The sequence below is a fragment of the Colletes gigas genome, unplaced genomic scaffold, assembly GCF_013123115.1.
Source record: "Colletes gigas isolate AHSC1104 unplaced genomic scaffold, ASM1312311v1 Colletes_gigas_Sc00018, whole genome shotgun sequence".
NCBI classification, from domain to species: Eukaryota; Metazoa; Arthropoda; class Insecta; order Hymenoptera; family Colletidae; genus Colletes; species Colletes gigas.
The window spans coordinates 1,403,857-1,414,865 of NW_025106647.1; the positions used below are offsets into that span (position 1 = coordinate 1,403,857).

An 11,009-nucleotide genomic window follows, 5' to 3' on the forward strand; every position below is an offset into this window, starting at 1 on the left:
CTTGATTCTTTATTAAAATGTCGCTCGACGCTGTTCTTCGGTAGGTTAACGTCTCCAAATTGATTGTCTATTAAAAAGCCTGAAGATTGCTGTGTAAAATTCATTTTTCATCCCCGGTTATTGAATCGTTTAGGAAATTTGATCAAAGTTAAATTTTCGTATCGTAATTCATTGCGCAAATTTATTTTTCGTCATTTGACTGGCATAAAATTGAACGATCTTGGAGGCTAAACTATGAACTCATGGTGGCCATAAACGAGGTGCATATCTGTATACGCTCGATTCATAAATAGCTGAGGTATTTCGGTACAAAATCAACCTTACTAATGCTACTGATGAAAATTACCTTCAAAGTCTTACGATCACAGTTAATAAACACAGCTTGCACAACTAAATAGAAACACTACTAATTTATTTCTGCATTATTTCCTTTCTACTCCGCAGATTTCCTAATGCAGAAACGACTTATATTTAGCTATTGAAAATAACAGTTACAGAACCGTGCTCAAACCCGAAATGTTCCAGAACCGATACGTCCATAACAGTTAAAACATTTTCCCCTTTTCGTAACTGTTTCGAGGACTGTGTCCCAACCCTTAATTATCGTCGAACCGCACTCACTTTTCACTAGCGTGTCACGATCTTGCCGACGATTTTTCGAAAAATCGCGTCGCTATAGTTCTCCCTTGCGAACCGACAACGATACGCGTCGTGACGGAGCACCCGGTGTTCGATATTCATAAAGCGAGAACGACGAGTTCGGTGCCCGATCGATGTACGAAAGGAACGAAACCGATTCGCGGAACACTGTTCCCGGCGGTCGGGCGTCGATCGCGAGAGGAACTCATCCAGGAGTCCTCCTCGCTGGTTCCAGAGACGGACTGACGCCGCGACGCAACGCGTCGTCCGCCGGTTGTCGAACGCACGGGACCGAACGGGAAGGAAAACAAACCCCCACCGCGACGCGGCGCGTCGAAAATCGTCTTCTGGTCACTTTCGCGACGCGGGCCGTTCCCCGGAAACGATACCGTCGCGAGACTACGTTTAGAGGATCGTCAGGGGTCGAAGATCGACCAATGACAAAACAGATTTCTCGAACCTGCGCGGTACGATCGATTTTTCGACTCGATTCTGGTACTTTCACTCGGCTCGCTAGCACTTGGGTTCCCCTCAATTGGCGACCTTTCGATTTCGAGGGTACGCCGTGGGTCGTTCGACCCGCAATTTCGATTATCGAGACGCGCCTCGCGAGCGACTGTCCGGTCGGACGGTTGTCAGCCGACTGATAGGTGGATGAATGGAGCGGCCGAGATTTCCGTCTCGGTTTACTGGGAAAATTAGAATCCTGAGTCGCGTGACGCAGCCTTCGTTTTCGTCTCGGTCGATATTGTTCGACACCTGACGGCCACGACCGCTGGAATTCGGACGACGATCGACGCGCTCGTAAACCGCGATTCGTCAGCCGATAAACAAACGAACCAGAAGAACTGCTGAAGGCGCCCCGAGGCCGCGGAAGTATCCAGCCGGGTAATCTCGTTCCCGGGGACCTCGAATGTTTATTGTTTGCGAAAATTTTGAGCATCTGTTTACAACGCTTGCAAATACACTCCACGGCAGAAATATAATGATTCTTTATTTAACAGGTTGATTTATAAACGTTTAACTCTTTGTGACGCGGGATTTCAGATAATAAAATAGACCCATGTTGCATACAAATTTTATTGCGTTTTAAATTAAACAAAATTGGTATATTTCTATAAATAAAGGTATCACATAATGTAAAAACATAAAAAATAGTAATAGTTTAATTAAATTTGTCGCAATAAACCTTCCGCTCGCAACAATTGATGAATCTGTATTGGCATGTTGAATGTTGCCAACACAAGTGACTACATTTGTAACATTTGTTAAAGATATTACCAATTGCTTTACGTAAATAAGACGAAATATAAACCTATGCGCATGCAGCTATTGCAATATTTCGAGGTGGGACTAAAAATGTCCCACCATGCATTACGGTGCATCAAAAAGGTGGGACACTTTTAATCCCAGCGTGCCCCAAAGAGTTAAAAGAGAAACTAATTTTCAGACAAATCGCTACAAAATTAACTCGTTTTGTGCGATCTATAGTATTATTCTAGAAGTTGGCATATGTACCACAGAGACAGAAGCGATATTGTACAGTACTTTATACACACAAATAAATTCAAATCAAGTATAATATGAAAATATATACCTACCTTCCATAAATAAATTAACCAGAATTAATGTTCCATAAAAATCAGACGTGCAGAAAGCAAATAAATCGAGGTAAAGTTTATTTGATCGGTTATCGCGAAGGGGTAAAAAATAAACCGAGATATATCTTTCAAAATTATACATTTTCAATTTCTTGAAACGAGTCAGGAATTTCTATGAAAAGTTATTCTTGTTCATTTTTATCACCCACGCGCGACATTTTCACCGCTACACCAATTCACGCACACACTGAAAATCACACGCGCAATTACGCAATTCGCGTTAACTGAAATTGTTTAACGCGGCGTAACGAGAGGCCGTTGATTCGTTAAATATTTTCTACGAATTGTAAATCACGGGACGAACGTAATGGAAGTCGCTAAAAAAGTCATTTCCATGATGAGACTTGTTGAAAATAACGAAATAGGAGTCAAGGCTTCGACCGTCAATTTAAACGTCGATGCGTCGCGACGCCCTTGTTAAAGTACCATCTTCCGATGAATCGTTCGATGAAAGCCTCGCGACGCTAAACGGTCGTCGACAGGTGCACTAATTCCGTTTCGCTCGCGTTATTTCGACTGACCGTGTCGATCGATCGAAGCTTCAAACTTGGATCACGAACAAAGCACTATGATGCGCGGGGTGTTGGTTCCACATGCGCGATTTTAACCCTCAATAAACGTCTCAAGTCCTTCTACAATCTATTTTACTACATTTTATACAATATTAATAAAATTGTATAAATAGAATGATTATTCATGCTAAATCCGTAGACGTAAACATAGATATAATTGAACAACCTTTAAGAAATCTAAAACTATACAAGGTACAATAATTATTTTACTAACTTTTATAAACGATAATATCATGTACAATTTCTATTTTCTGTTTCCTTGCATATTGCTTCTTGTTCGATTTGAATAGCTTTGTTTAAACACTAACCCAAGAAATCTGTATTTCAAGAATACTGGAAACTATACCACGTGATCAATTTCTCGAGTGTATATACGACGTTCTGGTGTTAAAATAGCAAATACACAATTCAATTATTGGATATTTCTATTCCTGGCGCTGCAATTTGCACAAATGTTGGATGTGTCTGTATTAAAAACTAGGCAAAGAACGTGTTAATACGAGTCGCTGTAGATCGAGCAAATACCCCACTGTGGCGTCGCGACGCGTCGACGGTGACGCTCCTTTGCTAGAAGCAAGGCGGTGTTCGCGCTTGAGCGTCATTCTATGAATATTAATGAACTCGAACGTTCCAGGTAAAGCAATTCACCACGGACTTCGGAACGACACAAAAGCCCCGGTTCGATAAAATGCTGCGATCCTTCTTCCAATTATTCAGTTGTATGTTTATTCGATGACTGAATCGTGTTTTATTCGATTGATGCATACGAAACATCCAACGATGCAACAGCACCAATTTAAACGCTACCTCAGTGTCACTTGTCATATACATTATGCTAACAAACATTCTACAAATTATAGTTAGTTGAAACTGTTAAAATTTTGTATTGATTCTGATCAGAGATTCCTAGTTTACCTCTATTTAATTATACATATCATATTAACACATTGGTAACTGTTGATGCTTTACCAAAATTTTCTGTGGGACCAGCAATTTTAATCAAATACAATAAAACTGGGATTACTTCTTGAAATTAATATGTATACAGGGTGTTTGGCCACCCCTGGGGAAAATTTTAATGGGAGATTCTAGAGGCCAAAATTAGGCTTCATTAAAAAGTTATTAAAAAATTAAATTAAAAAATTTCAAATCATTCTGGAAAAATTATTTTTGGTTGCGGAGCTCAATTACAATCATTTTTTGTGAATACACATACTCCTGAAATTCTACCATCATTCGAGAAAAAAATTCGAGTAGGTACTGAAATTTTTAAACGAAATTAAAAAATTTCAAATCATACTAACAAAATTATATTTAGTTACACGGGTCAATTACAAGCATTTTTGGCGAATAGATATACCCCTGAAATCCTATCCACTTTCGAGAAAAAAATTCGAGTAAGTATGAAATTTTTCGACGAAATTAAAAAATTTCAAATCGTTCTGAAAAAATTATTTTTGATTACGGGGGTCAATTACAATAATTTTTGGTGAATAGACCTACTTCCGAAATCCTACCCACTTTCTAGAAAAAAATTGAGTCCGGGCAGAACTTTAAACGTTAATAACTTTTTAACGAAACCTCCATCAACAAATTAGTATTCTTGATTCTCGCCTTATTTTGGCCTCTAGAATCTCCCATTAAAATTTTTCCCTGGGGTGGCCGAACCCCCTGTATATTTGAATGAAATCTTTTTTTATACATATGTATACATATACATAACTCTAACGGGATTTAAATGTTCGAAAAAATACCATTATTTGGAAGGTAATAAAAAAATGCCTGAGCTCGATAACAGGAAATGAAATAATTTTGAAAGATATATGTTTGCTAATATAAACAACATATTAATAATTCTTGAGTCCAGTTGAATTTCTTATTTCTTCTAAAATAAATATTTCAAAGGCATGTATTTCTTTTTTAACTTTCACTCGTCTTGATGCAATATCCATGTCTGCTAGTTTAATTGATCGGTCTTCCTTAATTGTACTCTTACGAGAATTCTAATAAATTCGATTTTACTTTTTTAATTTTAGTCTCCTAAAATTATAAATAATTCCACGGCTACACTACAAACTCTCAAAAATTTGTTTTCCAACTCCATTATTTTTCCTTTATTATTCACTGTGTAATGTCGTCGTTGATTTTATTATAATAACATACCTTGTAAATCGTCTCCTCTTCTGGAAGAATAACAATTTCGAACGTCCTCTTGTACTTTGAAGAACTTTACTGCAATATATTTTATTGCAATAATTAATTTATTATTTTATTGTATAATTTGTTGAATTATTTAACGACAAATTTTTGTACAACTTGCTATGTAGATAAGCCACCATAGTACATAAGAAATTCCTCAAACTTCTGATATTAAAAGTTGATGTTTCCTACTGTATAAACTATGGCTAATTATTGGTCCAGTTATATTAAGCAGAATAACGATAGTAATATGAATGTAATATTTATCATGGAAAGTCGTCGTACATTATACCACATATTTTATATTTTTACGTTCTATACTCGAACATTGAATAAAATATTACTTGAGTTAAAAGTGCCATGTATATGTTCACTTTTGCTCCTCGTTGTATATTTATAGTTCGGAGAAAGTTGAGGTAACATAACAAATTACTCGAATTATCCATACTTTCGAAATAACAACTGAAAACAGAGGATTGAATGAATTCGTGAATAATGCGATTAGAAAACTATATAGTTTGTACACTCCTAGACAAAAAGATAGCTCGCGCGTGTTATCGTTAGGCTCTTACAATCAGAGATAGACTCAAAATCCTCCAGGTTCATCAAATGAAATATAAAATCTACAAACTGTACATAACTACGAAACCACCCTAAAATTTACAATTTTTATATGTTGTTAAAATTTGAAAAAACAGAAATAGTTAAATTACATTTATCCTGAAAAGCAACGAACTATATAATAATTTTTACGTGCACAGCCAACTTCAGAAATATTACGAATATTTATCAGAGAAATGGGGCCCGGGGAAAAATGAAACAAAGGGGAAATTCAAACAATTTTTGCGTTACAGAAACAAAACTTGTCAGTTTCAAAAATTTTCGGGGCCTAAAAAGAGAAGTTAGAGAGTTGTTTATATTTTCCGCGATTTCAGTGAGTGAAAAACTTGCCTTTTGCGTACCGCGTCAAACTCGCGTCAAATTACACGCTCGACTAGACTCGAAACTAATCCCGGATACATTCGCTCTAGACATCTGAGAATATTAAACGACTAAAGCCGAGCATCGATCATGGGTGACAAAATAACGTGTACGGTGGTAGAAGAAGCGAAGAATTGTATTTACGGATGAAGAAAGATTTAACCTACGTGATCTAGACGGCTTTGATTATTAATTCATCGCGTACGATAAGAGTAACTGTCAAGTGTGGCATAAAATGGGTGGGGGGAAGTACAATGGTTTCGGCAGGTATTGGCTACGATGGCATCGTATCGTTCAAGGCCGAACGAATGGCACTACTTATCGTAATTTAATACAAGAACAAATTGTCAAGCATGCCGGAGACATTGTTGGTAATAACTTCATTGTTCGCTAGGACAATGCTACCCAAATTGTCTCGTCTGAAAATATTCCACTTTTGGATTCACCAGTATAATCTCCAAATTCGAATGTCGTCCGAACAATTTATAGAAACAATAGATAATTTGAAAACATTAATGAATTAAAAAAATAAAACAGTATTCTCCAAAAAAAAAAAAACAGTATTTCAAGACTATATTTGAGAATAGATTTATTTTTTTATCAAAACGAATGATCAAGGTAACAAAACATTCAGAAAGGTGCACTAATAAATAATACAGAATAGTGTAGTTTTTTCAATTTACTACAAAATAAACGTTTCACCATGTTTTATCTATTTCGTCGATAAATATGAAAACTAACAAGATTCCACTTTGCAATTCAATTTTATATTACTACAAGGTAATGTTATATAATTCGTCGAACATGGAGAATTATTTATCTATCCCTGAGAACCTAATACATAATAGCGCACGCGTGCTATCTTTTTGTTCAGAAGTATGAAACTCTCAAGCTTCAACTGAAATAATCGAATTGGCGAATCGTTAAATTGCAAGAATAGACAATAATTCACTTGCCCGATGGAGCAAAAGCGAGTCCAAAGCAAATAACTTTATTGTAAGCTGAATCCCCACCACTATGATTCACAGGTCTCGTGGCGGGGCATGCGCGCGCGCGCGCGCGTGTGTGTGTGTGTAGGTTGCAAACGTGTGAGTACAAGCCACGGACCAAACGTAATTAAAAATGTTTCATAATTTCGTGAAAATTTCCTGCCTTGTTCGTAAAGTTAATAAACGACAAACCTTTTCTCAAATTACCTTTTAAAAATTTGCAACACGACTTTATTTTTCAAACTTACTACTATTTCACATTTATATTAGTCACAAACTTAAAATACACTAATTATAATTACAGATTACAACTTGTAGTCGTTATCATTAATATAATATCACAATTGGAATCATTTCATGATTCATACTCAGATTCATACCTTGAAATCCGATAATTTCATACGTTGGATGCATCAAGATTTTCACTCCTTCATTTATTTAAACTACACTTCACTTCAACACACTAAAATTTTATTTAATTATATTCGATAAATGAATTGATTTTCTATCAAAAAAAATCTTTTATAGATTCAATCATGCTGGCATCTTTTTTAAAAACAGAAGAAAAAAGTAAGCATATAAATTTCGAGTTTCGAGTATTTCGAGACCTCGCTAAGTTTCGTATTCGGGGTTTATAGAACTAAAAACTAAACTTCGATCTCTAAAAAAGGTTTATTTATTATTAATTTTACATTATATTCCATAGATGTTTCAAAGTATGCACTTGCGCAAATAAATTAAAATATTATAAATATTAATAAATAAATTGGAAACAAATTTTAAATCGTGCAAGAAGTTCGAAAGTATTGTTACATATTTCGTCCATCCAAGCAAGCCCCTTTTGGATCCACTTTTATTTTAATCATAATTACCTTCACATTTCTCATTAATATGAGCACTTTAAACCTTCGATGATGGTCACTATGTCATTTATAACCTATTTCATAAAATTCACTTACTATACACATTGTAAATTCAGTTCAACGCACTGATAAAAAACTACAAAGATCAAAAATAACTTGAACAAACATTACGCATTTTTTTCTTTGATATTCAATAAAAATCACTCTCACTTGGATATTGGTATTTGGATGAGGAAGTAGACTAAATAGGAGTCTAAATTATTTAAAAACAGATGGAAAAATGTATAAACGTTGTATTATATATTATATATCCTTAATAAATATACAATAGGCATTGTAACAAGATAACATTATGAAATGTATTGTCCGTTCACAGTTTTACAAAAGGCCACCCATAGTACTGTTGTAGTTAATCTAATACATGTGCGTTCAAATAAGTATATGTCTCAAAAATATATTTGTTATTTATACAATTATTCTGAATAAGACTTCAGATTGTGACAATTAATAATTGCAATACTTATAACTTTGTTTGCTCAACATTTACTTCGCCATAGTATTTTTATTCTAAGACAAGAATTAACAACCCAAACATATCCTCTTTGGTACAATACTATCAGTTAGAATCGGTATCCGATGAGCCAGACACAACTGATGCTATTGTAAACATTGAAAAAGATATATATTTAAAAATACAATATGCTAAAAGTATATACTAAAAATATTTGCCAAAAATTATATTGATTGTTATGTATTATTTCTATAAGTAACACTTACCAATGATGATGATTAAAATGATTACACAGATAATACCAATGATGATCATCATTTTAAGATTTTTCCACCAATACTTTCTTTTCAATTTTCCTGCTTGCTGTTCGAACTGTGTCGCTCCTTGTTGCAAGGCATCTGCACGGTTTTCTAATTCTGACAGTTTCTGATCTCTTTCCAATACTTTTTCCACGTTTACTTTCATTATCCCCACAACCTCGTCAACGGTTGCTTGAGTTTGCTGCAATTTTTTCGTAGACGCTGCTTGCTGTGGGGTATGAGGCCCACCCATCTCTGCGTCTCTGTAATTACTGCTGCCATCCATGTTTCTGTAATTAATAATGTCACATACGTTAAATACATCTCTACAAAGAATGTATTAAGTAATTTTCATTAAAAGACAAATGTAAATACACTTTTGTGGTGAATCGTAACTATATGCTAATAGTAATGTACACACCCATAACCTCTAATTTCATAAAATCTTTGTACGAATAAGGTTACTGTATTAAAATTTTATACGGTATCATAATACTGTTCTGTAATTCTTATCAGACACAATATTGATGTAAAACTATCATTAATACGAAAGAAAAACAAAACGGTATATTAAAATATGTGTTTATGTTTACCGTAATAAGAAAACAGTTTTCTAAAAATATACATTTCTGCTTGTTGTTTAAACTTTACAGAAAAGCTTAGTACACTTACTTTAAATTAAAAAATATGTAGAAAATTCAAATGGAATGATATTTATAGATAAATATGACAGGTATTCTAACTTTGCTTCGATGACGACTACACTTTTACAATACTCCTGACACAAGATAAAGATGGCGATACTTATGACGTCACGGTTATCTCGATTATGTTTGACAAGTACTACGAGAGAAAACAGGCACACTGCTTAATCTAATCTTTGATTCATAAAGCATTACTATAAGATGTCATCATCAAAATTTACTACGGTTACATCGTAGATTTTCAAAATAGAGAAACACAACGTAAAAATTTAGAAACTGAGCACGTGCTGCCACCTGAGCAAGTACAATTATTTGTGTATTTAATAATACATGATACATATCTCTTATTATCGAAATTGTAAATGATTATGGTAGAAATGCGTTTAAAATTCAATATAATCAATTTAAAAAGCAAGCATTGAAATTAGTATTAAATAAAAGAAGTCCTAAGTGGAGAGTTTATATGTATTTGTGGTGGATGTAGTATAAAATATGTTTTTAGAATCAGGTTAGTAAAACAAGTAGTACATACTTGTTATATAAATATTCGGAATTTTTAACATTTTCTGGGTGTAACAGGAAATTAACATATTTTCTTATTCCATTGGAATAGATATAATGTAATAGAATTTAGAATAATTTATTAAAATGGTAGGATAAGTAATTTAGCTTGAATTAAAACAGTAGTTAAAGTATAAAATAGATAATAATTTAAAAGACATGGAATCATATAAAAATAAACGATATTTGCAGTCGTAATAATCGAGCTTTAAATTGCAAATTTCATACGAATTACCTTGAAATAAAAATTGTCAGATTAAACGACAAATTTGTCGCTTGCGGAATCTCAAAAGCACCGATAAAACCCCTGACGATAGAAAATAAGATAATTATTGTGAATCTCACCGAATGAAACAGCCATGGTGCGTTTTTCTCTTCCAATCGACGACATTTTCGCGGAGCGATATTCACAACGACACCCTCGCCTCACGGCAAAATTCGCAACGAGGGCATTAATAAAAGATCTTACGATCGTGCGCATACTCGAATCGCGTTGCCAGTAACGTACAAATTAATTTCTCGCCTGGAAGATCTAATATGAATAAAAGGAAAGAAACTTTAAAACTGCTTGGCCATCTTGTCTCCGATAACAATGAACGAAGGCACTCTTTTTCTTAATTCGAGGAAACGTTTACACTCGACTTTTACACGAATAAAACGTGACGTGGGTTGGAAATGTTATGGAAACGGAGAAACTGCGCCCGGTCGTTGGCCTATTTTCTTGAAAACGATCGCGGGGCGCTGGATAATCCTGGAACCAGCCCTGACTTCTACGTTCAGGGTGTGTTTGCGCATGAGGGATGTTGCGGCTGGCTTGCGTTTATTGACTGGGAAACTTCCGCGCATGCGCAGGAATCCTTCGGAGACGTCGGTCAACCGTTCGATTTCGATACATCGATTACTGCATCGCGAACGGTAACGGAAGAATACTTATCGCAACGAAATTCGTGAGCAGGAATCTCGCCTAACGAAAAGTTTCGCAATGTTCTAGGACTGTCCAGTTTAATTAGAAAAAGAGAATCGAGAGAAA

At 34.9% G+C, this 11,009-nt stretch overlaps 2 protein-coding genes across 5 annotated transcripts in view; both read right to left on the reverse strand.

Annotated features, from left to right (window-relative positions):
* LOC122400492 (chloride channel protein 2) overlaps positions 1-866 on the reverse strand; it is a 48,312-nt gene extending 47,446 nt beyond the window's left edge. For 2 of the 3 annotated variants that reach the window (XM_043402002.1, XM_043402001.1), the window contains exon 1: positions 622-866. The gene's annotated coding sequence lies outside the window, so the exon portion shown is untranslated. Of the gene's footprint in view, positions 1-346 lie in introns of all 3 variants that reach the window. The other variant, XM_043402000.1, reaches the window with a different exon arrangement.
* A 7,329-nt stretch (positions 867-8,195) lies between these two features.
* Positions 8,196-10,416, reverse strand: LOC122400420 (vesicle-associated membrane protein 2). 2 transcript variants are annotated; one of them, XM_043401878.1, is made up of 3 exons: positions 10,325-10,416; positions 8,682-9,004; positions 8,196-8,561 (listed from the first exon to the last, which is right to left on the reverse strand). In XM_043401878.1, exons 2-3 carry the CDS (start codon positions 8,998-9,000, stop codon positions 8,521-8,523), a joined length of 360 nt encoding a protein of 119 aa, XP_043257813.1. In that variant the 5' UTR covers positions 9,001-9,004; positions 10,325-10,416; the 3' UTR covers positions 8,196-8,520. The 2 variants fall into 2 exon arrangements, with proteins under 2 accessions (XP_043257813.1, XP_043257812.1); XM_043401877.1 differs by lacking the exon at positions 10,325-10,416 and adding an exon at positions 9,387-9,548.
* Positions 10,417-11,009: the final 593 nt, after the last annotated feature.